At 45.3% G+C, this 27,183-nt stretch overlaps 1 protein-coding gene across 4 annotated transcripts; it reads right to left on the bottom strand.

The window, feature by feature from the left end:
* Window positions 1-279: 279 nt before the first annotated feature.
* LOC119456323 (uncharacterized) lies at window positions 280-26,485 on the bottom strand. Of its 4 annotated transcripts, none has more exons than XM_049669736.1 (8): window positions 26,242-26,484; window positions 25,377-25,588; window positions 22,884-23,026; window positions 20,737-20,971; window positions 19,241-19,359; window positions 16,959-17,020; window positions 7,915-8,030; window positions 280-1,477 (listed from the first exon to the last, which is right to left on the bottom strand). In XM_049669736.1, exons 2-8 carry the CDS (start codon window positions 25,525-25,527, stop codon window positions 1,452-1,454), a joined length of 852 nt encoding a protein of 283 aa, XP_049525693.1. In that variant the 5' UTR covers window positions 25,528-25,588; window positions 26,242-26,484; the 3' UTR covers window positions 280-1,451. The 4 variants fall into 4 exon arrangements, 3 of the variants coding, with proteins under 3 accessions (XP_049525693.1, XP_049525692.1, XP_037573954.1); XM_049669735.1 differs by having other exon boundaries at window positions 280-1,483; window positions 26,242-26,481; XM_037718026.2 differs by having other exon boundaries at window positions 280-1,483; window positions 22,884-23,005; window positions 26,242-26,479.
* Between the last annotated feature and the right edge of the window lie 698 nt (window positions 26,486-27,183).

Raw genomic sequence — 27,183 nt, forward strand, 5'->3', positions numbered from 1 at the left:
ATACCGGAGCTCGAGGATCGCGTGACGCATATGTCATGAAGCCCTCCTCTCTCTCTTTTTTCCCCCTCACTTTTTTGCAGCCCGGCGGACTTCAGCTGACGGTGTTGCGCGCGGGCTGTTGCATTTGTCTCGTCTCGCGCAGCGCACAATTTTGCGCGCTGTGCCCAAGAACACGTGACTAGTGGTTTAAGTCAGTGCTACACGAACACTGAGGCAGACACAAGCAGATCAGACAGATTGATCGCGCGCTGAAACACGATAGAAAATGAGTTTTGGGAGCAAGCAGACAAAACGGAAGTACATCTCTCCTACAACGGTACGAAGTAAAACAAAAAACACGCAGACATTCGATTTGCGTTTTATTATTTCTCTAAACTTTAATTGGTCTACTGAAGTAACAGATTAAAGAAATAACTGATGTTGCCTTGAATAATTGTTGAAGTCACGGGTCACTATGAGCGACGTCACAGCACGGCGATATGCATAGCGCACCTGCGATATATACGTCACTCCGGCTGGGAGCACGGCGCCCGCGAGAAGGGCCAAACAGCGTTTGGTTTGAAATTTCAGCTCTTTCCGCAGTGCGTAGCAATGCAATACTTAGCAGACACAATCGTTAGCGTAAATTGTATGCATTGCACTTGTCAGCTCAAAATGGCCAGACCTGGTGAGAGGCCCTTTAATGAAAAATCCGTCGGCAACTAATTACTTGCATAAAATGTCAAATTTCAATGTAACACTTCAATATAACGAAGTGCCGATTTTACCGACTTTGCTATATCGATGTTCAACCGTATATCCTATGCTTGTTTGCACTATGTGTGGTACTGGCCAATCGGCAAGACAGCATCAGCAGTAGAGGGAAAATCAAAGAGGCAAAGGAAAAAAATTTAATTATGGGGTTTTACGTGCCAGAACCACGATCTGATTATGAGGCATGTCGTAGTGGGGACTCCGGAAATTTGGACCACCTGGGGTTCTTTAATGTGCACCTAAATTTAAGTACACGGGTGTTTTCGCATTTCGCCCCCATCGAAATGCAGCCGCCACGGCCGGGATTCGATCCCACGACCTCGTGCTCAGCAGGAAAAGGCAAAGGAGGCTTTGCTTTAAATTGAACTGTTTATTTGCACCAAACATGCATATCTACACAAATAGCGCTAACATGTGTCATTGGAAACAGACTTTTGTGGCAGCATCATTGCCTAAGCAACATAGCTGGGATAATCAAAGTAACAATGGTTCATTATAACAGCCACACTCTTGATTCAATAAAAATAGATCTTGGGCATACATCGCACGTTTTCACCAAAGTAGACAGTCTCTATGTGCATATCACAGTCGCAAAAGTCATCTTAAGCAAGTTCAGTAAAAACAAAACATCAACAATGTTTGGTCACTATAGAGAACATTCAAGAAGCATGTGGCCAAGGCAGAAGCTGCATGATGACTTAAGAAGCAGGCTTGACTGTAGATGCTGCATCTAGGCACAAATAAAACAAACAGAAAAAATGAATGTCACTGAGCAAGCATCAAAGTTGCTTCCAAATAAAGAAAACTGAGGAATTGGTAAATTGGTTACGTTGCTTAATACACTGTACACCCGTGAGCAAAACTACACGGAAAACGGGAGCGCATGCCAAACTGCATCGACACACCATCTTATGGCATGGTGCCTGCTGTCAAGATTAGTGCTCGAGCGGCGATGCGTGGGCACGTCTCATCATATCTGCCGGCATGACATGTTGCTTTTCTTGACGAGCTAGAGCTACGCTGCTCGTTGACTAAATGTTCAATGAGTAGCCGCGTGTGCCATTTACTATGCTCCGGCACATCTGTGCCGCTGTTTCACTAAGTGAGTGCCGGTAGAGCCATGGCCCGCGCGTCCATCGCACATCGCATTTATTCGGTTATTGCGCAGCTTATCGACTTCTCTCGCGCCTGTTGATGACTCGTGCAGAATACCATGCTTCTTACTGTGGCGCTGCCGCCTTATGTTACCAGAGGCACTACCAATATTTGCTGCTGCTTATTCAAGCACGGTTTTCCAATCAGGGTCCTTTGTCGCGGAAAAGTATAGCAACACTGTACCGGCACTTGAAAGTATGTAGCAGTAGCATGTCGGCAGAAGATTTCGGAAGCACTTCCGATAACACCAAGCATGGCAGGAAGAAGCAAGCATTGTGCCCGAGTCATCAAAAGATGCGAAAGAAGTCAGTAGGCCACGCTTTAACTGAAGGAATGCAATGCACGAAGAACAAGCGAGCCCACAATGCCGCAGTCACTTAGTGACAGCGGCGCAGATATGACAGAGCAGAGGAAGCAGCACAAGCGGCTGCCCGTTGAATGTTTAGTCGACAAGCAGAGTACGTTGACAAGGAAAGCAGTATGACCGGCCGTCAGATATGAGGAGATGCACATGCGCACCGGCGCTTAAGTGCTACTCTCGACAGCCTGCACCACGTGAGAAGTTGGCGTGCTGATGTAGCTGGGCACATGCTCCCCTGGTCTGTATACTTTTGCTCACGGGTGTACATGCAGATGGTTTGCTGTTCTAAATATTCCATAAAAAGAAGCACAATGGTACCTTTTCCCAGGATGACAATGACAACACACCAACTTCAGCACCCACCAGCTGTATAGCAAGCACGATTCAATAAAATTTGAGATCCAGAGCAAAAATAGCTTTTATCAGAAGTGTCTCATAGGCTTAGAGTTGGATGTACTTTCAGAACTGGTTTGCCGGAGCAATTCGCACGGTGACACGTGAGCTTGTGTCAAGCAAGTGTGACACACTACACATGCTTCTCATGGTGTAAACAACAAATGAGTTTTGTCGTCTTCTAAGACAGGTCTCAGCATGACTAACTATTGTGGCAATACTATAACAAAAAGGCAACGAAGCAGCGACAGTGGACACAATATGTTTATCAAAAAATGCAGCACATGAGGAAGTCATCTAAACAACCATTCAGGTTCAAAACTGCCTATTTTATCAAAAAGCACTGGAACCTCGTCTGTCCTCACACTGCTTATAAACAAGTGCTTCGCCATGTCTGCAGCAAGGAATTTGCATAACAGCAGTACAGCCTGCCCTTCTAAAGTAGTGAGTGCACATGAGAACAATTACAAAACCGCAACTCCAATACATTTCTAATGCTCCAAAAGTTGTCACTGGTCGGTCAAAATGAGAAATGCTAGTTGCACTTGCTTGTAAACACCAAGGTCTTGCACATTTCCTGCAAGCTGGTCAGCCACATGTTTCCAGTTGTTTTGAGGGTTTAGTAAAGTGCTGACTTCGACCATTTTGCAATTATCCATATACTGAATACGCAAAGTGAAAGGAGAAGCGAGTCGACAAAAGTAGCTGAATGCTATGCTTTTGCATGCAGCAAAATGTAGAGGGACACAGAAAGAACAAAAAGGGGAAAGAAAGCTAATGACTGTTTGTGTAGGGTATACCATATAGGGTCCCACTCAGCAGTACTAAAGCGGCCCTAAACCACTTTTCATCACAAAGACGAGAAATACATTTGAAATTAAAATAGACTATTCCCGAAATACTTTGCTGCTAAAAGTACTTCAATGCGTTCAGCAGAAGCCGAGTTATTGGCAATCAAAGGTCACGTACGATCACCTTCGCAGCGCTTCCGTTCCTTCAATGCCTTGCACTGCGAAGGCTACGGCAGAGCGAGGCATGCCCACAACACTCCGCCTACTGAACATCACCATGGAGCGCAGTTCAAATTTGATTTCGGATGTTCACGTAGACGCCACTACTTCCAATATTGGCACCTATGACGCGCCAAATTTTAGCCAAACGCAGTTGTCCTCAGTGAGCCGCAGTGCGCTCAGCCAGCGCACTCTTCGCAGCACCTTGTGGTGACCGCGGTAGATACTTTACGTAGCAGACCGCAGATACATGCAACTGTAGTGCACATGCACAGCGTTTGATTTGTGCACAAAAGGGCTTGAGTGCGGGCTCTCGCTCGTACGCTCCAGTTTGGTTGTGCCACACGGTGGGGACCGGCTTTGTCATGCACCAGCTTGACCAACAGATAGTAGCCACATCCAACTTACGCATATTGAAGTGCTATCAATAGCTCAATGCAAAGCAAAGTCTGCCAAGGCATCTAACCAGGAGTAGCCAAGAGTGAGTGCACGCTGGCAAGCGTGCGTGAGGTCTGGCTTTAAGTTTCGCATGGTTCGAGGTTAGTTTAGTGTTCAAAACTATAGTCGGGTACAACTTTAGAAAGCAGCGACATATGCCCCTTAAAGGCAGATGCATACAAGCCTCCACCAATGTGCGCACATTCTAGACCGACGTCACGAGCCAGATGGCCGGTGACCCCGCCGACGGAGAATATGGCAGCCCGCGCTTCGAAATGAACCGAGTTGCGTCAGCGGGATTATTTCCTTAGTCGCGGAGACAATCAGCTGCCACGCTGCGGTCATCTGGGCCGAGCCTCTCCTGCCTTCTTAAGTTGTACCCGACTAAAGTCCCAATTAGGAAGACCAGACAGCTACAACACTGGCAAGCAGGGTGGCCAAAGTTTAATTCCTACAATGACGGCCGAGCCTAAGTAGATGATAGTCGGCTTCTTCCAGTAGGACGTCATTTGTACTGAAATTCTAAAGCAGATTTTCGCTTTCTTCAGCGTGCCTATTAAACTGTGTTGATAAACATACTCAGTAACAGTAGGAAGAAGCGCGCTGATCCAAACACCCTTCTTGACTGATGTCAGCTATTAGTCAATAGCAGCCGCATATGGGAATCTGCTATATAACGAAATAAAGCAGCCTGAAAAGAGTGAGGAGCAGGCTTCTGTTGAAAAGAGAGCATTTGAGAGAAAGGTGACTTCATGCACCGCTTACGAGCTTCCCGCGACGCTCACAACTGCAAAATTTGGCCGAGATGTTCACAGCAGTGTATGCTATCCACGGACTGTTTCCTTACCAAGTTCAAAGGGTGAGGGGTGGTTCAGGACCCCTTTAAATGTCAGAGGAGTGTAAAATGGGAGGAGAATGACAGCTCTTGCAAAAGGCTGAATCCACTAAAGTCAAAGATGATATTTCATAAATGAGAAGAAAGGCCTGTTGCGTACCAAATACTAACAACCTGAAATAAGGAGGTTATAGATGTAAGACACATTTGCCTATGTAGTCGCCAATAGATTACTTGGACTCCAAGAAGACCGTCCAATGTTCGAATAATTCACAAAAAAAGAATTTCTTAAAGAGACAGTATCATTTTTACTTTTTACTACTAGCGAATGGCAAAAAGAGCAAATTCAGATCGAAGCACGTGGCCTGGTTGCTGCCATGTTTCCGCGAAATCACACTGTCCCTTCCCGAAGTCACCACACGGATTTCTGAGCAACAAACGAAATTTTCTGGCTGGCCCAAACTGGCAACCCAACAAGCGACAGATCACCTTCCGCGACGGCAAAACCTGCCACTCAAACATCAAATGCATGTGGCTGCAGCTTTAGTAAACAAAATAACAAGTCCTTTGTCATGCTCTTTGACTATCTGCTTGGGAGAGAGAGAGAAGTTATTTATTGGAAGGCAGAGATTTTTGCGGGCATGCATACGACCGCTGACAAGCTGCTCTGCATGTCATTTCACAGATGCTTTCTGTAGTTTGTGACAACAGCTGCCTAGATCAAATTAGTGTCATTTTTGACAAAAGCTGATAGGAAGAAGATACTTAAATTGTTACCATATAATGTAGTTTCACATGCATTCGACTTTACATCTGGGGTGAATATTTTATGTAGTCGCTTACAAGTTCATTTCGATAATGATTGAAGGAGATGTGCATTATGATGTCCAAGCACAAAGGTACATGGTACACTGGAATATATATATAGTACACTCTAGGCACCATCTACAGATCTCGCAGAAAACAAGAGAGTCGTGGAGAAACAACAAAATGACAGAACACTCTAGTGGCCTAAATAAAGGCTTGGCTTTGAATAAGTATAAACTGGCAGCAGTGCCAGCCAGTCATTTATAATCCAGATGCAGCACAGCTCAAACAAGCAAGCATTGGAGTAGCAAAGTGTGCGACAGCTGTTGTACATGCCTCAACCCAAAAATTTGGCTCCAAATTTCGGTAGTTGTAGCTGATGATTAAGGTCAAGTACGTTGACAGCAATTTTCAATTTTCTTTTTTTTTTTTTGCTTGTAAACGCTGACCAAAGCGAAAAATAGTCGGTTATCTCCCAGGTCTGGTATGTGAATCACATGCAAAAGGCACCTATATTACACTGCCACCATCGTAGTCACTTCTTTTATGCATTATGACGCTTAAATGTTTAACTATTCTTAGAAAGATCACATTTTTACCTTTTCTATCTGCATTTTTGATTTTCATTGTGTGCAAACAAAGTACCGCTCTCAAAAAGCACCACAAGGTCACGACAACAAAACACCAAAAGGTTGGAATGCGCACAGCCAATACACAATGCACAGAATGCGAATGGTTTTCAGCAAGCGACTAGAGCAACATCATTCACTGGCATGAGAAACAGCCTTAAGCACAAACAAAGCATTAGGCATTAAATAGCACTTTCACTTATAGGGCAAAGGTAGAAGTTAGTCCATTGTGTTTCCAGATCCACAGAATTGTTAACTGGCATCAAGCACGTGACAGCATTTCTTGTGCACATGTGGCACAGACTGTACAGTGCTGCCAACCTCCAAAGCCAGTTTTTCCCTAACACGGATAAGAAAGTTGTCTAAATTTCTCTAGATTTTTCTAAGATAAGGTTGTTCAGTTTGTCAATACAACTTGTGCAAAGATAATTTTTTGCATTATGCAAAGAGACTTCAAAATTTATTGGTTAAATTTATTTCTAAGCTTGTTTTAAAATATTCAAATGATAAAATAGCTGCACTCAAGCTGATATGATGTCCCACACAACTTGTGCTACCAACGTGACCTCCTGCTGGAAGCCGCCCCACATTCAAAGAGGACGTCAGCATGTTTAAACAAGTTTAGACAACAACGAAATGCCAAGACTGACAAAGAACCTTACGAGAATTGTAAAAAAATATGGGTGCTGGACCACCCTTAGGAATGCAGCTTGTGTCAAAATGGTGTGCCACTTCACAACGCCAATGTAAAATATGTGCAATAAATTTTGCTGACGTAGCACCATTACACTCAGGCGTGCTTACTTATCATTTGCATCAGAGAACACAGATACGCGGCCAATTTTTTCTTTCATCTGTGCCAAAAGTCATTTTAACGACTATGTCCAAGGTTGCTCTGCCTATGGGCGGTCCCAGGTTAATTTGCGTGCACAGTAGGCTGGGCTGCACCCCAACCAGCTTGTCGTGCTCAACGCTAGGTAAATGTGTCCACTTACGCTGTGATTAGCGTATGCTGCTTTGTTTGGTGTTGCAGCATATGTTTGTTTCCCTGGTTACAGATAAATATTTAATTAAGGGGCACATAAATCAGCAGGGCAGCTTGAGGTGCAAACAACAATAGTGCACCTAACTGTGCTCCATTAACAAGCCCAAGATACCCACACCTTGCCCTTTACATGGCGAGATGCATTGACTGCAAAGCAGGACGACCATCAGTCACTGTTCACATGCTAATGCAAAGACAATTTTCAGTGACTGAAATCAAACCGTTGCGTCAGCAGATTCAGGTTTTAGTCATCATGGTGTCATAACAGTGGTTTCTTACGTCTCCAAGTTCTTTCCTTCACATCCTAGTACAAATTTTCCCTAGATTTCAACATTCTTTTTCCCTAAAGAAGACCTAAATCACTAGATCTAGAGAAATTCCCCTAGATATAGGGATTTTAGGACAGATTTGCAGCACTGCGCGGACATTACATGCTGGCCGAAGTTATTGGCACAACGTCACAAATAAGGAAGCATAGACAGACTCACCGTGTGCAATGTTCCTCATGTGGCTGAGCACAAGGGCGACAATGGCATTCAACTTCATATGCGAGAAGCCACCCTGCGATCTGCGTAGGTCAACCACGTGTTTGTGGATCTCCTGCCTGCACACATTAGCACAAGGATTCGCTAGAAATTGTATGCTACTACAGCTCCATTCTAGGCCTTCTCGAGACTACATTCAGCAATCAGTGTGTTTGTGCACATTAACAATTGCTCGCACATGCAGTTAGAGGCACAATCTAGTCACTTCAACTGTGTCAAGCCAATTGTTGCGACTCTCAAGGGGTCCTGAACCACTTTTTAACAAAATCGAGAAATGCATTTGACGTTAAAATACACTATCTCAGAAATATTTTGCAGCAAAAAGCACTTCAGTGCATTCAGCAGAAGCAGAGTTATTGGCAATCAAAGATCACCTTTGATCCCCTTCGCAGTGCTCCCCGTCCTTCTTCAATGCCTTGCACCGCAAAGGCTACAGCATAGCGTGCCGGTACCCACAGCACTCTGCCTACTGAACATCACCATAGCGCACAGTTCAAATTTTATTTTGGATGTTCACGTAGACGTCACTACTTCAGATTTTGGTGCCTACGATGTAGCAAATTTGGGGGGCTATCCCTCAGCTTTTTTTTAAAGCTCCTTGGTCTCATCACTTTGCTGGGCTACAGTGCGCTAGATAGCTACGTGCGGCTATTCTCGCACCGAGTGGCATGATTAACACATCCCCTTTCGCACTTATCTCTATGGCAATCGCACAATTTAGAAGGTTTGAACAGACTTCATCTTTCTGTTCGCTCATGCGAGTAGGTCGGCAGCATGCACGTCAGCTAAGCGATGGATGCCACACTCTGGACTCGCGTTGAAAGAATTCCTAACACAACAAGACTCGACCATGATGCCAACACACCTCGGGGGCAGACAACCTGTTCGTCAGATGTTGGCGCTTGGGCCTCGAGTCATGTCACCCACAGATACCGATCAGAGCACACGGTTGTCCCCAGCGAGTCACATCGAGCTCAGCAAGTGGGCTCGTCATAATGGCTGCTACAGTTAAACCTGCTTATAACGAACCTCCATATAACGAATTCCTGGATATAACGAAGTTTTTCGGTTCCCCGCCGTTACTCCCTAGAAGCACATGTATTTGAGACCTCTACGTAACGAAGTGGCAGCGGGAGACCCCCTCGATATAACAAATTCTTCCCTCCGACCACCTAGAGATTTCGCCCCAAATTTTGTCATTTTTGCACGAGCAGCAACCGGAAGCACCTTCTCCGCCGCGATGGAATGCGAAGCGAGCGCACGTGTGCGTGCGTGCATGTGCGAGGCGGCCCTGCATCCCTCGACCCCCCCGGCGATCTTGCCGCCGCGGGCGTGACCTTTCCCCCTCCCTTCATTCAAATCTGATCCTGCCGCTTGCTGCAGCTGGCCTAGCCCGCCAAACCGGCACTCTCTCCTTTTCCAGCTGATGTTGCCGACGCGCTGGTACACGCTGTGGCACATCAGACTCGATGAGCGCGGACACGCGCTGTCAAACGCTGGCGGCGTGTGGAAGCGCCGCTGGAGAAGCGAGCGAAGTGACCTTCGTGCTGTTTTCTATCGCTTCAACGCAAACTGAGCGCCGAGAACGCACAGCAGGCAGAAAGCTACGAGCCGCCGACGCACCTACACTGCTAGACTCTGCCCCAACGCAGATCGCTTTCAAGATACGGCCTGCGCGACCGCGCGCCGCCCCGCTAACCCTCCCCCCTCGCTCCCTCGCCGGTGCCACGAGCGCAACGGAAGGCGCGCTTCCTCCCTGCTTCTCTTGCGCGCGCGATATTTAGACGGGGTCGTCGGCTCCCCTCGCACGTTTTCACTTGCACATACAGCATACGGTGCGCGGCGACTGCGTTATCGCCCTTGGAATTTGGGGTACGGCCACGCTAGCGGCAAAAACACGCAGCAAGAACGCGCGTCAGAAAAGCGCGGCAACGCGTCATGCCGCGCGCGGCAAAAGCGGAAGGAATCGGGGGTCTTGCGGCGTGCCGCGCGAAATGAGTTCTGCGGCAAATGCCGCGTGATGAAGAACCAATCAAGAGCGACGAGGGTGACGTCACGGAGCCATCACAACCGGAACGCCGCCGGTCCGCGCCGGGTTTTCAATCGACGATCGTCGTCTCTTGCATGAAACAACGAGCGCTCGCGGTGTTGCTCGCCCGTTCGGAGAGCGCGGGAGATCTTATCGCGCTGCCACGCGGCGAGACGACGCGCGTGCCACGGTGGCCTCGCGGCAAGGCGCTGACGCGCGGCAACTTGCCGCTCGCTGCATGACGCGCGCGTTTTTTGCCGCTAGCGTGGCCGTACCCTTATATACGGAATATCTATGAGCCAAAACCAATTTTAGGGCCACAACGCGTCATGGACACCATCTTTATATAGCAAATACGTATCTCAAGGGCCATACTTTTGCTGGCGGAAACCGAAAATATGTCACAGTTGTCGCCCCCGGCACTTTGGGCGGCTAATGCCATCGTCAAGCCACCAAGCCAAGCGACATGAAAAGTTAAAATGGCCGCTCGGGCCGGCGCGGGATGGCAGTTCGCAACGTATGATGCGGGAACGGCCCCACAGTTGCGACGTAACAGCGGGGTTACCAATGCATTGAGTTCTAAGGGAGCTGTGCCGGGACCAGTCGAAAACGACGTAACAGCCGCGAAAACGCAGCCCCCTGGAACGTAACAGCGAGGTTCTACTGCAACACTATACGACGCTACGACGCCATCGTGACGCTCGCTCGTCGTTTCCGATGCCTCGCGCTTGTGCGAAACGACACGCGTCCACGCATCCGGTACCTGGTGTGACATTCCAGGATGAGTGCTTCGACGAAAACGGAAAACGGGTGCGCGTTACAATTGAGGGCGCATTAAAATCGAGTAAATACGGTAAACGTTTATTTTTCGAATTTTCGTGCCGAACATGCATATAACGAAATCCTCTTTATAACGAAGATTTTCGGGAATTTGTCAATTTCGTTATATCCAGGTTTAACTGTATATCTATGATACGCTGCAGACGCAGCTACATGAAACTGTAGTGCCTAACTATGTGCATGAAAGGGCTGGAACACACGCTCGCGCTCATGTGCTCCAGCCTGACCGTGCTACGTTGTGTGGACCTGCAAAGCTTTATCAACTGATAGTAGCCACATCCAAATTGCTCATTTTGCACAGTACCTCAATACGAAGCAAAGTCTGCCAAGGCATCCAGCCGGGAGCGGCCAGGAGTGAGCACACACTAGCATGCCTACGTGTCGTCTGACATTAGGTTTTGCGTGGTTTCAGGCTAGTCGAGTGTTCAAAACTAATCGAACTTAGCAAGACCCGATGACTACGGCACTGATAAGCAGTGTGGCCAAATTTTCATTCCTACAGCAGACGGGCGCGGCCAATACGATTGTTGGTAATATAGTACGATAGCCCTACCTCCGGAAGTACCCAATTCCCATCGAAATTTGAAACTCAGATTTTTTGCTTAGTGAAAGGGCCACACCAGGCCACATAGAAAATTTTGCTTATACACTGGAGGTTGTTACATGCCTTCTAGGGAGCATTCTACCACAAGAAGTTTTCAAATTGGTTCATTAATAGCGGAGATAGAAATATTTCAGTGCCGCAAACCCATGATTTTGGGAGGCGAGCTTCACCGTCAACACAGACACTCTCTCCACTTGCCCCGTCTAGCCTCCGCAAGCATAATTCCTTCCCTGCGTTCTCCCATACCGAAGCTGGAGGATTGCGTGATACATACGTCACAGGCCCCACCTTCATTTTTGTTTTGTTTTTCCTCGCTTTTTTTTTATTTTATTTTTTCTGCGCAGCGCACTTCCACTCACAGTGTAGCACGCTAGCTGTTTCATTTGTCTCGTTTCACGCAGTGCACAATTTTGCGCGCTGTGCATGAGAACACCTGACTAGCAGTACAAGTTAGTGCTACACGAACACTGCACACCACACACCGCACACGACTGCAAAATTTGGCCGAGGTGTTCATAGCAGTATATGCTATCCACGGGCTGTGTTTTTTCCACCAAACCTGAGGGGTGGCTCAGGACCCCTGTTAACAACATTGGTTGTGAGCTGCTTAACTGAAAAAGGACGCTTAAAAGGGACTTAGTAAATCATTTCACTTCAAAGGGCTCTTCTTAGGATTCCGAGTCCAATGCAAGATTAATTATGAAAATCAGTGCATGCAAACAAGGGTTACACAACCTTAAACTCAAGAGAAGCACAAAAAGAAAATTTTTTTAATTCAAAAAATAAAAATAGTATTGTCTTTCACATTTCAATCCACCAGTGCTGCTACCAATAAGAGTAGCACTTCCAGAACTGTGCTGAATAAAAGAAAAAAAAAAAATTCAGGATTTTATGGGCAGAAACCACGATCCCAGTGAGGCACCACATAGCGAAGGACATTGGATTAATTTTGACCACCTTTAATGGGCACCTAAATCTAAGTATATGAGCACTTTTGCATTTCGCTACCATCGAAATGCAGATGCCGCAGCAGGGGTCAAATCTGCGATCTCAGCAGCACAATGACTGTAGCCACTGGGCTACTGCGGCAGGTTTCCTTCATTGTTTACCGAAAGCTTTCATATCAAGATGGTTTTGTTGTCACAGTCAATGCCCGCGCTTTTTGGCAATGTCATTTTGGGGGCACGTACCTATGCTAACGATGGCGCAGGCAGGTCAGGCAAGAGCTGTGAAGGACTCGCCGATTTCAGCTTACTCCTTCACGAGGAAGAAAGGGTAGGAAGTTGCCAGAAAACTGAAATTGGTTGCATCGCTTTTAGTTCACAGAAATAGCAAAGAAAGAAAAGAAAAAGTTTTGTGTTAACGAATGGCGCAGGCAGGTCAAGCAAGAACTGTGAAGGACTTGCAGATTTCAGCTTACTCCTTCACGAGGAAAAAAGGGTAGAAAGTTGCCAGAAAACTGATATTGGTTGCATCGCTTCTAGTTTACAGAAATAGCAAAAGAAAGAAAAGAATAAGTTTGGTGTGGACAGGAAGGGGAGAGCAAGAAGAGACCTTCAGCGAAAGCAAAGGTATGCTTCGAGCTAAGTGGTCAGTAGTACACATTGCTTTATTTGGCAGTATATTTCATCTATTCTAACATGCAACCAGTTTTTTTGGCTAAGAAGTAGAAAATGATCACCAAAATTTAATGCGCACTTTATTACTAGAAAAATGTAGCATGCCTCAGATTCTGGCATTCAGGAGAAGGTAAAAACCACGGAGTTTACTTTCATACAATGGAAGTTTGTTTACGCTTAATGTTCACCATCCTTACTCTCAAACAGTTCTTTATTGCTATGAGTCACATGTCGACCTCCATGCGATCTACTGCTTATGGTATTCTGTATTGCTTGAATGACTCCAGAATGATCGTAAACAGGATGGTGGCCCCCGCTTAACTTATACCTTAGAGGGTCATTGCCATGCATGTATGGTGGTGAAAACAAATCTTAAATGGTCCCGGCTACATATGTATGGCGGTGACCGAAGATTTGCAAAAAAAAAACTAAAAAAAAACGCACCTTTTCTGAAATTGCCACCTAACATTGCTTAGGAGGTGCTGCAAACTTTCACGGCTTCTAGAAAAAATTATTATTGTGCTGCCACCCCTCGGTTTCCATTATAGCTGATTTTATCCTTCGTTCTATGGTGTCTGCTACCTCGATAGCTTGGGAGTATTTCCACTTTGCCTTTATAATCCACGCGCTTTATAATCCTCATTCTCACACACTTTGTTCGCACTTGCAGGCATCAAGAAAATTTATTTCTATCTCGTTCCCTATCACTCAAAGTGCTACCGTGACATGCTCGCCCGCATGGGTCTTCCGCAGGCATGCAGTTACCTTGCTTACAGACAGGTGCTCACAAACCGGCAATACTACCACACGTGCGTTTCTTTTTGCGAGAAGCATGATGACAAACAACAGCATCTAGCCTAGTAATCTAACATTTGATAACTGCAAGTTTCTCATTTGCTTCGTTTATCCGAAGAGTGCGCAACACTGAGCTTTCTTGTGGGCGCTCACATGGCATGCCTCTCTTTCACTACGGCCACATGTCCCTGGGCTTACAATGGAATGGAATGTTTCAATATACAGGCCCTCCTTGTGTCAAAACTATTTAAAAAAACTAAGTTGTGTGAATACTATCCCATTTGTAAAAAATAATTATGATACTTTATCTATGTATTCAACAATAAACCATGTATAAAACTGCACACATTAAATAAATTTTGGGGACTTTATTGTCACCTAAAAAATTACTTGGTAGTTTGCTTTTTCGAAAATAAGTTGCGCAAGAGAATTTATATCTGCTAACAAATATTTAATCTGCTAATTGTTAACGCTGCCAATGCAGCTTCATATTCAATTTTAATATGAAAGCAATATTCGCTCCAATTTCCTTGGAAAAAAGGTGGGCCTTAGCATTGGGTAAGTACCGTATTTGCACACTTCTAACATGCATCTTTCTTTAACAAAAAGTGCGTTCAAATTTGCATGCATGTTACAATTGTAACTAATTCTACTCAAAATCAAAACCTAAACCGAATCTCACTAAAAATAAAATGCTCAATGCAAGGTAGCTAGCCACACTCTCATCGAACGGATGTTGTTTGTCTATGCCTTGGTATGCGGTCACCATTTTCCAATTAGCTGTATGCCTGTCATAGTGCATCTGCTCAACTGCCTTTTGTCGAGGTAGTCTAGAGGCAGGATGGAAAAAAACAGATGCTTGTTTGCCTTTGTAGGTTCCAAAAAATCGTTTCAACGCGGTACGCATCGACTCAGGTTTCATTACTTGATGTGCGTGGTAGAATCGGTACCAAGTTATTTTTTTTTTATATTTGGGCAGTAATATAATAGCGCATTACAATCGGGGGAGCGGTAGAATCATGCAAATACAGTACTATGCGATTCATCATGAACTGCCATTTTCACTTGAGACTGTGAAGCCCAAACTCCATGTAATCAATTTTGTGCGTGACAGCGACAAGCGACGACTTTGAGCGACGAAATGGGCTGTCACGGAAACAGAGCGCTCGTTCTCGTCGCTCGGTTATGGAAATCTAGAATTCGTCACTTGTCGCAAGGACTGCCAGGAAGCACCTCAAGCGTCTAGCCAATGGGCCACCTGCTGGCTACGTACACGCTTCCTCAAATCATCACTCCTTCGTGGGTTGCGGTGGAGCACGTCTTCTTAGAAGGCGCTGCTCAGTTCGTTCTGCATTGCTATCACCACTGCACCTCAAGACGAAAAAGACACTGTACCGTTACGAGTGTGAGAAGCACCATTTACTAACTTAAGCAGGCGACTAAGCATATTGCGCTGCCTCCTCTTCACGTCGATGCGTCGCCTGCAGCTATCGAGGAAACAATCAAATTTCGATACATGCAAAAAAACTACCGCAAGACCTTCCGAAATATTTTATGCTGCCTGTACAGCAAAAAAAATCAATTCAAATTATTAGAGTATGCACCATGCCAGTTTCGGTCCGTATTTGCTGCCCTCATGCCGGCACCTTTGGAGAGCAGTCGCTAGTGCGGGCTTAGACTTGTGAGAAGTGGAGGCAAAAGCCACCTCTGTCACACCGCACACAAGGTCACTTAGATGGCATTTACACTTCAAGAGCAAGCTGAAGATCGGCATGTTCTGCAGGAGATGGTGTATCGGTGCATTGACTGTCTCATAACATTGCCAAGGCCGATGATTAGGATCACGACTACGGTGACTTTGAGGTCAGGCGCATGTGTGCTCACCCATCAAGTTCGAATTACCCAACAAGAGTCAATTTCTGGGTCAAAATAACAAGTCTTAGTCCATAAAAAGTATGGGTGCTGGGCCAACCTTTAGACTGGATCAAATGAACCAAAAAATCTATTTAATCGGAGTTGAATTAACCTAATGTACTAAATACTCTGATGCCTGTGCTGTTATGGCAATTGAGGCATCACCACAACCTATACTATGCTACTAGCAAACAAAAAAAAAATAGATGCTAAACTTGCATTGCAGGGCCCCTTCGTGAGAGCTGAAATATGATGCTTAAGTTCTGCAGTTTTACGTGCCAAAACCCCAATTTGATCACGAGACACAATTCTGACCACCTGGGCTTCTTTAATGTGCACTTAATGCACAGTACACAAGCGTTTTTGCCATGGCATGCATATAAATGTGCAGATATAAAGACACTCTTTTACACTAGATGAGTTTTACTTTCCTAACAAGACTACAAAATTTACCCTAAGGCAGCAAATAATGCAACACTAATTTCAACCACCCTGAGCTCACATATGTAGGGGTACTTCTAAGTCCAACCTAACTGTTTCACCTCAGGTGAAAAATTCAAGCAATAAGAGGTTAAAGGGACACTAAAGGCAGACACTGAACCAGTCTTCCCATGCAGAACCTTCTCCATGTTAGTCTCATGACAAGATATGACTTTGTTGCTGAGAAAATTATGACCGATGGGTCCACAATACCTCCACGATGAATGGTGTCTCCCACCTATCTGTGCTGATGGGATGTCAAGTTCTACTCAATCTACTGGGTGCTAGAAGTCAGAGGCGTGTGCCAAGAGGGTGCCATACTCGCATAACTTATGTCTACAGAGCAGTGCAAAAAGATGGAATCAGTTGACTTCTGTAGGCAAATTAAATAATATTGGAGAAAGGACGTTTTCTTTTTTAAATGTAATACAATTCCCTTTTTTTATTATTCTTGGTTAACTACAATTTACCAATAATAAATGGCACATGCCATGTCATTGGAGGTGACGCTGCATTTTCACAGTGGCAGAGCTATTCCTGCTCTTGAAGTCATTTTTTTCATGAAATCTCTGTACTTTGTAAAAGCGACTGTTTGGGCACCTTGCAACACCGATCACTTTATCTCAAGCTAGCATTTGCCTTTAGCATGCATTTAAGGGAGTCTCTAAAGCAGCAAGGCAACCAGAGATAAATGAAAAGTACTCACTCCTCGTATTCTGGCAATCTTTTTTTCACCATGTGAACTATCTTCACAATCTGAGCTTTGCTCTGAAATGGACGAGCAAGGAAAAGGCTTAATTGACAAAAGCAGATAGGACACGGCCAACAACGCACTAATACGGCTCGCCTCTGTGACAAACATTTGTGTCGCAGAAAAAAACAAAGCCAAATTCTTCAAGGTATTGTCCAAACAACGGCAATAATTCACACGGTTTAACCCTTTAAAGACGAGGCATATAAATAACCAGAAAAAAAATTATTTTCTATCTAAATGTGCAAACCACATTGAGAACAAGCATAATCAACGAAAAATATATATTCTGCGAAAATTTTTTCGGGAATAGGGGGAAAACCTCAGGCAGAAAACAAAGTGGGCCCCAGACCACCTAAGGCTTCGTTTTCAATTTGTATAGACAGCTATGATATGTGAACCACAGGTTCACATTTGATTTGCTTTACATCACATGTGTGACACCCCTACAGTTGGATATCTTGCATTGGCCTGTCCTTTCTGACCTTGCTTTCAAAAGACAGTGAGTCACGTGCCAAACTTCTTCCTCATCCAGTGTTCCTGCTCTAAACCGACAAATGACGCTTGCCACCTGTCATTCAGTGTTGGCCAAAGGGCCAGAAACTTCGTACTCAATTCTGAAACTCGGCAAGAAAAAAATTTTTTTTTTCTGGTATGTTGCCTGTAGGCAACACTCATCAATAAAGGGTTAAAATGCTGAAAAGACCAGCATGCCCGATTGTTGACAGAAGCATGTACGAGGAGTGCATCTGGAAAAGCAGGCGTGAGTCGGACAACATTGAGTACAAGAGAAGGGGGGAGGAGACTTTGTACAGGGGCACAAATGCGGGCATCTGTGTGTGCATTCGTGCTGCCAATGGAAACCAAAAATGTTCATTTATCTGAAAGCCTTGCTCGAATTGGCAAGTGGCAAGACAGATTGACTTGAAAACATGACCAGTCAAGTAAAATTTGCAATGAATGTGAGTTACCTCACATTTAAAAATTTTTAATCATCCGAATGTGAACTACTGAAAGTCATGCAACTACAGTGCGGGCATTCAAGCAGAGCCGATCATTCGCTACCCACCAGTGTCCCGTAAAAAAAAAAAAAAAAGAGATTCTGATAATACTATTGAGTAGTATAGGTTTTACATATCAGGCTATGCCTTTTACTGCAGGGTTTTTCATTAACCCACCCGAAAGACTCATACTGGCAGCCACCTTGAGGCATTTATATAATAGACCAATGTCGGAGGACCTCTTGCTAGGCGCAGGGCCACAGAGTTGGCAGACAATTGAGGCAATGCGTGCTTTTTCACGTTTCTTAGGCAACACGGGCCTGGACTCACGCTTGTGATAATCATTTATGAAATGTGTCCTTTCACCTAGTTCCTCCCATTATCATCCCCCATTGTGACCCTCTTTCTTCCCCTCTTTCCCTTCCCTTACGTAGAGTAGCAGGCCAGATGCTCCGTACTCCGGCTGACCTCTCTACATTTTCAAATCAATAAACTACTTCTTTTCATTAACCCTTTATGGTCTGAATTCTTTACACGAAGTGAGAATTTTATATTAGATGCATCTGAACAAATAAAAAGTCAGGGAAAAGTAGAAAATTCCCACTGGTGTTACTGGTAATGAATCGAAGGTTCTTCTCATGAAGTACCAAAAACAGCATGTTTTGTAAGCACCATGTGGTTCTTCAGAATCCTGAATTCCAAGTCAGAACGGCGAGAAATATGGCCACAGATTATTTGAAGACCATTTTTGTGCCACCTAAAACAGGGTATATGCGTTAGGCAGCAGGCTCCAAAAATAAAGCGCAACTTTAACGAGATGCAATGCATGGACATTCGTGAAATATTACAGAGAGCCATATTTATCAGTGGCAAAAAGTAAACAATTATGTAATCATCATTGCAACACTCACATTTCAGAAAATAGTTTGGTTGTTTGTTTTTTCTCAGTGCCATATTTCCTGCAAAATTACGATTCTTACAGGAATCACTGGACCAAAGAGGGTTGATTATAATCTTAAGGAATCTTTAAACATGTTCCAAAATTGCAGCTGCTAAACATTTTTACAATGTCACCTTTCAGTAGAAGAGGTGGGAAAGGCCAGGCCAGTTTCCTTAAATCAAAATGGCTCTGTCACGAATTTGAAGATGTAGCAAAATGCTAGCAAATTGAAATAAGACAACCTAGACGCAAAATTATAGGCAACGTGCAAGAATCGTAGCATGAAACCAACCTACCTTGCTCCTTTGTGAGAAGGCCTCAGAGCTAGATGTGAAAGTTGGGTCAGAAAAAGGTGCAACCCTTTCTAGCTGCCGCTGCAGGTCAAAAAAGTCTGCCACCGGTGGATGCTGCTCCACTGTACAAATACACACGACAATACTGCTCAACATAAAATGAACACATAACAAGGTGCAAGAAATTTGATTAGACTTTTTCTGTGCATCAAAAACACTGTCATGCAAAAGTATTTTGTTTGTCCAGATGCTGAGAAAGTTAAAAATGTGACAAGAACCTAATTTCTATGATGCCCTAGCAATACTGACCCTTGAATCACCTACCAATAAGCCCTCACAAGTTTTTACAACCCATGCAGAATCACAAAGGTCAGTTATTTAATCTCTTAGTTATACCGAGTACTCTGCACAGGGTGCTGATCACCTCTAAAGGCCCAGCGCACTAGATAAGCATTGCGAACTAGTGGAACAGAAAAACAAAGCCTATCCAAAACATACTCAGAGTCTGACTGAAGCAGCAGCCGACACGTGCAATTTCTCAACTAGACTAGCTAGCTACATGGCTATCACAGATTGCCGACAAAGCTGATGTGGAAGCATCATGTGTCACCTCAGCTTCCTAACACCTTTGGCAACCATGGATGCCTGAACCCCAGCAGCCACAGGATTGACACCACAGGCTACAAAATCATCATGCTGCCGTGCAATGGATCTACTGCAAGGCAAATGGTGCCCTCTAAAGCTACAGCACTTGTAATCAATATGGCTCTACCTCATGTACATGCCACAGTCTGGTTCACTAGCCCCATGTGAATAATATAACCGTTTCCCGGAAAATATTGTTAGGTCTTATATTATAACTTTTGCCTCTCTTCACAACTGCTACATCAACTCTTCTCATAGAAACCAACTCCCACACTGAGCAGCTTGATCAGCTGGGTTGAATATCTTGCTTCAACTCTAACAAGCACATATGCCTTCAATAACCACAGTGCGGGGTACTCTTCTCAATAACCCGCAAAGTTAGTACATGCATCATCTGTCAAGGGTAAGTCGGTAACGCACACATGCAACTCAGACGGGTAAAATGCTGATGCCAAATCACTTGTCTTATTGGCAGTCACTCCTGTAAACATTATTTACCACTGTAATGAGACAACACAGCAGACATAACCACCATAAAAAGAAAGTTTTTGTTAGAACCTTAAACCTGAACAGCCACCAATGATGCCTACTTTTGATGGTTGGAGGCTCTTTGCCAAGTCAAGCTGCTTCTAATGATGTTGGGGAACACCAGTAGCAACAGCTAAGTGCCACCTGTGCTTGATAGAATGCCATCCAAAAAAGAAAGCATGAAAAACCGACTGTTTATTACTAGAAAGAACAATGTTATGAAATTCATCACTGCAGTGAGGACAGAACTGAAGAGCTTGATGCAGTTTTGCTTCAGTGAGCAAAGTCTAAGTACTCAGAGGTAGAAGCTGTAAGAATACACCAACCTTGCTTCTTGACCTCTCGCACAGTTGTGTCACATCTGGGCTCAATATCCAGTGGATGCAGGTTTGTCTCATCAGTGCCACCATGAAGTGAAACGCATCTTTCACCTTTCAGTGCCTCTGAATAGCTGTACGTCCCTTCTGACCGTCTCATTGCAGCAGTGCAAGTACTCGTAAGTAGTCCACAACCCTTCTCCTCTAGTCTTGCTGTTGCAGAGGAGTTGCTTGCACCTATAATCTGCGAGTAAGCACCAACAACAAAAGCTTCAGCCTCATGAAGTTGGTAACATAGGTGGCATGACTGCCGACCATTATAGCTCACCCTGACATTCATAAACGATCATCAAACAAGTAATAAAGCAAAGAGCACCAATACAGTAACGCAGCCTCACTATTAAAAATGAGAGAGAGAGAGAGAGAGAAAGGGTGGACTGCCTGGTGCAGCTTACAATCTGCTGGAATGGGAACAAGAACAAGGACATAAAACTTAAGTGCATACGGTATCAACCTCAGATATCCACTTCTAAGCAATGCAGCCAACACGCACACTATATGAAGATAAGATAAGGATAAGACAGCATACTATATGAAGCAAAGGAGAATGGTGTCCAAGGCGTGGATGCAGTGAGCTAGCCTTGTCGATTATTTGTCCCCGACAGACCCGGACTACTTGGAACTGCTTTCCCGCATTAGATTTCCTCTAGCAACTTCAGAAGCTCCCCCCACCAGTCCGAGAGCTGCCAGAATTGCATTCGTTTTTCAAAGTGGAAGTCCTGGACTGTCCTCAGACTCTCACAGCTGTCAGCATATTTTTGCTCAGACTAACGCAAACAGCTAGCAGACAATGGCTGTCTGAAAAAGGTGCGCGTGGCATCTGCTGCCATGTTGTAAAAAATTGCGGTGTACTTCTACATGCTTTTTGCGTTCCATAGGGCTAATATTGTGCACTTAGTTACGTCTGTTGCATCCGTGCCTCCTGTGCCATCATGCAGCTTTTAATTAGCCATGTAGTTTCTGCTGCTTTAGTCTTTATATTTTTTTAAGCAACAAGCACAGCAGTCAGGCACACATGTTTGCTTTTGTTGAAGTGTTTTGTGAACTGTCATGCTCATTGCTATGTGTAATACAGTAAAAGCTCATTAATACGTAGTTCGCAGGGAACGTGGATCAGGTACACATTAAATAATGTAATAACTAACCAGAAATGGCAGATGAGCAGCTATAGACTTACCAGGAAAAAAAACAACTGTCTCAATTCCCACACAAACACACACACAGACAAGTTTTATTTGCGAGCAGACAGCAAAAAAATCTGCGATTTTCACTTGCCACCATGGCAGCCTTGCAGTGACATCAGCATTCTCAACTGAGCAAGGCTACAAGCTAGTTTCCCCATCAGGCCCACCTGGGCCAAACGCTTCCGTCAGTGATTTCGCAACCAGGAAAGGTGAGACGATTCTTGCTGACTTTTCTGCTTTCTCAGAATGTATAACATGAAATCTTGGAAAATTATCAACTTGGCGGCCAAAAAACTTGAATACTTCAGTGCACCCTCGTTTCAGAGGGCGATCAAGGAGTCGAGGAATGGCGAAAAAGTCATAAAGGTAACGACAATTTCGGTAGCTATGCCAGCCGCCCACCACCGAGCCCAACAAGGGGACGCTACAAGACCCGAGGGAGACACAGACGGCGTCTGTACATAGCTACTATAACCTAATATAATAGACCCAAAGTTGAATAAATCACACCAGGTTAACCCTTGCTGCCTGGAAAATTGGAAGTGAAGCGAAGAGAAGACAGGAGAGATGGAAAGTGAGAGAGAAAGACGAAGGTTGGAGGGAGAGAGAGAGACAGAAAAAGGCAACTACCGATTTCCCCCGGGTGGGTCAGTCTGGGCTTGCCGTCTACGTGAAGCCGAGGCCAAAGGGGCGTGTTGCCTCCGCCGAGGGGCCATAAGGGTCCAAGCACTCGGCATTGGTTTAACCCCCAGGATCCCCTTTTCCCCGGACACGGCTAAGCCGCGCACGGTTAGACACAGGACGGTCCAACCCTCGTGTGCTCGGGAGCAAAACGCTAGCAAATAAAAATGCAACAACCTAGACACAACCTTAAAGGCGACTTGCCAGAAATGCAACATGCAAACAACCCACCTTGCTCTTTTGCAAGCAGGTTTCAGAGCCAGAAGACGTCGAACCGGTGTCGGAACACGGACCAGCCTCACCTAGCTGTTGCTGCAGGTCATAAAGGTCTGGCACTGGTGGATGCTGCTCCACTGCACAGATACACGACCATCCTGCTCAGCACAAAATCAACAGATGACAAGGTGCAAGGCATAAAACGCTGCAATGCGAGGGTGCCTTGCTTGCCCAAATGCAAAGAATGCTAGAAATTTTACAACCCAATTCACCCTAGCAGTACTAAGCCCAGGATAATCTGCCAATTAGCCCCCGCACTAGTACTATTTATGTCCCATGCCAAATCAGAAAGATCAGTCTTCTGCATATACAGACTGCTTTATATGTTTATATTCTACATATACCGGGTGTTTCAGCGAACACTTTCAAAAATGTTTAAACATTACCTGTGGCGAATAGCACAATTCTAGTTCATGAGCTGGTCTACTCGAAGAGGCGGACATTACTTGCACAAAAAATTGAAATGCATATTCGACTGATTAACAAAATTAACTAATTAACTTTTTAACTAATAACCTTATGGCCCATATTGCAATTTACAAATTCTAGCCGTGGAGTTTACAAGGCAATCCGCCTTGTAAGCTCCACGGCTAGAATTCTCAGGAACGAATTCTCGGGATCACACCAGTTTAGAGATTAATTCCAGAACTTTGCGGAGAAATGCATTGGCGTTGCAGTTAGTTTCTTAACAAAACGTTGTTTCATGCATTGAAGCACAAAGGTAATTCGAACGCCAATGCATTTCTCCCCGAAGTTCTGGAATTAATATCTCGGAAGTGGCATCATCCTGAGAATTCAATCCAAGTGGATCCGCCTTGCGAACTCCACGGCTAGAATTTGTAAATTTCAATATGCCCCATAAGGTTATTAGTTAAACACTTTAGTGAATTTTTGTGCAAGTAATGTCCGCCTCTTCGAGTAGACCAGCTCATCAAGTAGAATTGTGCTATCTGCCACAGGCAACCTTTAAAAAATTCTGAAAGTGTTCGCTGAGACACCCTATATATATATTAAAGGGAAAATGAGACATCCACCCAAATGTAGAAATTGCTACAAAGGAAACCCATATGGGTTCCTCAAAAGAAAGCCTCGCAGTTGAAGAAAAACTTGTCCTGGTACGGGACTCGAACCCGGGACCGCCGCCTATATATATATATATTGTTAGTTCTTAGTTCAGTTAAGCTTTATTTATATATGAACTCAACACAAGACCTTGATCACCTGTGAAGGTGCCGCAAAAAAAATTCATCAGCCCTTCCACTCCGCGAAGATGGTTAACCAGCGAAGCTGAAACGTGCAGCCCCGGTGTTTATCACTGGGTTAATCCCAAGGGTTCATTAAAGTATATCTCAATTATGAGGTTACACACACAAGGAGAGAACCACGTCACTGACGGTATGCCCGCAGTCCGCCACTGTCGCTTGTGTTCGATGTCTAGAGTTTGCTCGGCGGCTTGGTTAGCAGCATACGCCCAGCATTGCTGCTTGCGATTCTTCGAAATTAAATTGCTTCAAAATAAAATCTGTCCGTTACGTAAGACAATGAATGGCTCATACCTTCTTAAGCAATGGCTCATACCCCCGTAGACGCAGCCTCCCCACTACGACGACAGAAGAGAAGTGAAATTCTACGCTAGAATGACGAGCGGCAACGGAGCCAGCTGTGGAAGAAGACTACGACGACGAATGCGGGAGCAGTGGCACTGAGCGCAACCCGAGGGGCGCCAACAAGCCAGCTGCGGAAGAAGACAATGCTCGAGCCAAAGCTGATCATGATAGTTTTGCGTACACAGGTGATTTCGCCTAGCCGTATACGATTTCGCCTAGACATATAAATCTTCGCTTAAAAAAAATTATGGGGTTTTGCGTGCCAAAACCACGATTTGATTATGAGGCACGCCGTAGTGGGGGCCTCCGTAACAATTTGGGTTCTTTAATGTGCACCTAAATCTAAGTAGACAGGTATTTTCGCATTTAGCCCTCATCGAAATGCGGCTGCCGTGGCCGGGATTTGATCTCGTGACCTCGTGCTTAGCAGCCCAATACCATAGCCACTAAGCAACCACGGCGGGTAGCGAAGGCGCAGCGCTGGATAAGTATTGTAAAGTAATGGAACAGCAAAAAAAAGCCTATCCAGAACATAATTGGAGTCCGAGAACATACTCGGAGCCTGAATCAGCTAAATTCACAGCTAGCTATCTGCACAGCTACCACCAAAGATGCCTGAACACCAGCAGCTACAGGATTGACACAGCAGGCCACAAAATCATGCCACCATGCAATGGATTTATTGCAAGGTAAATGGCTGAACTGCACCCTCCAATGCTACAGCACTTGCTATCAATAAGGCTCTGCCCACTGGAGGATCCTGAGGGGAGGCCTTGATGCAGTTTTATTTCAGTAGCAAAGCAAGTGAACAGAGGTAGCAGAAGCAGGTAAGAGCACTAACCTTGCTTCTTGACCTCAAGTGCAGCTGTGTCACAACTGGGCTCAATCGCAAGAAGATGCAGGTTTGTCTCATCAGTGTCATCACAAAGTGGAACATGTTGTTCGCCTTTCAGTGCCTGTGAATAGCTGTATGCCCCTTCTGCCCGTCTCATTGTAGCAGTGCAATTGCCCCAACAGTGTTGCTGTTGCACAGGGGCTTCTTGCACGTCTGATCTGCGAGTAACCACCAGTCACAAATGCTTCAGCTTCATGGAATTGGTGCAACAGGTGGCATGACTTTTCACTATTATAGTGCACCCCAGAATTCATTATCATGAAACAGGTAATAAAGCAAACAGGACTGTACAATGACGAAGCCTCTTTATGAAAAAAATATATATTTTTAAATAAGAGGGTGTGAGAACATTTGAAGTCAAGGACACAAACTTTAAGCGCATATCCACACCAGTCACCCACTTCTACGCAGTGCAACCAACCCAGGCAGAAAAGATCTTGGAGTTACGAAGGTCCTCCCAGACTATTCTCTCAGTAACATATATTTATCAGCTTAACTTCCGCGACTCACGGAACAAGTCTGTCAGCCGCACATAACTCGTGACAGCTGAAATGTTGATTTGGAAGCAATGTCATTTTACTTAAACGTTTCGCGTAGTCGGCAGCATTATGAATGCACTACTAGCAATTTTATACCGGTATAACGTATGAACAGCGGTTGAGCAGCAACGCGGCGAAACCGTAGAACCGTAGCATTCAAGCTTTACAGACACACCCAAAAGCACATGCATGCGACAAAGCAAATCAAGAGACCACTTTCGCATCGCTTCACCAACGAACTCATGACAGTTAAACATAAAATTTGTCCTTACCTGCCGGAGTGGGGTTCGCGCCGACAGCCTGGTGTCTTACCCCCACGACAACGGTTACATATAAAAATACTGCCGCTAGCCTGTTCAGCAAATGGCTTGTTAGTCTTCCTGGTCACAATTATCACACCTCTCACTTTTAAGAGCGTATAGCATACTAGTGACTCGCAGTAGCTTACGACTTGCACAACTGCCGCGCTAAAGTTTATGCGTTTAGTGGCAGGCTAGGCCAGGCTAGGCTACTGCTGGCTTGTAGTACCTGCCCTGGAACATAAGCCGCAAACTCGCTGCCCAACCCTCAAATTTTTCTCTTTACACCCCCCCCCCCCCCCCCACCGGTACGGAGGCGAGCGCCTCTGACGGGCGATCCTTGTAAACATGCCAGCGCGCGGCCGCCGGGAGCCGAGCTTGTCGCGAGCAGACGATGCCTTGCTGACCGCGCGTTGTCACCGCAGACGACGACACTCAAGTGGTTTCTTTATCGCTGTTGTGTGATCATGCGAGTCACCTTACGGGGCTTTTTGTCGCTGGTCAGGTTGTTTTAGTAAAAAAATTTGCTGCAGAGCTGCAAATTTCCGTGGGGCGTCGGCGACGCTGAAACCTACGCCGACGTTGTTTTCTTTGTTTTTTCAGGGACGCCGGCGGGAACTCGCGCTCTCCGCCGGCGGACAGCGCGCTGCCGGCTGCTCCTGGGTACGCCATTGGCTACGCCGATGGTGTCACGTGACCAGGCGGTACGGAGGCGAGTGCTCTCGCACGGCGCCTGGTCACAACAGCGCGGCAGGGAGTTCTCTATAGGAAAAAGAGCGACGTTCCAGACATGGTTTATTTAGGAGGCGTTGCTATGGTCAAAATTAGAGTGAACCAATGCAGTGAACTATAAAAAAAAAAGAATAAAGAACTATAGAAGTATAAATTTCTAGTTCGCTGTAGTAAAGATATTCG

This window comes from Dermacentor silvarum, chromosome 6 (assembly GCF_013339745.2).
Source record: "Dermacentor silvarum isolate Dsil-2018 chromosome 6, BIME_Dsil_1.4, whole genome shotgun sequence".
NCBI classification, from domain to species: Eukaryota; Metazoa; Arthropoda; class Arachnida; order Ixodida; family Ixodidae; genus Dermacentor; species Dermacentor silvarum.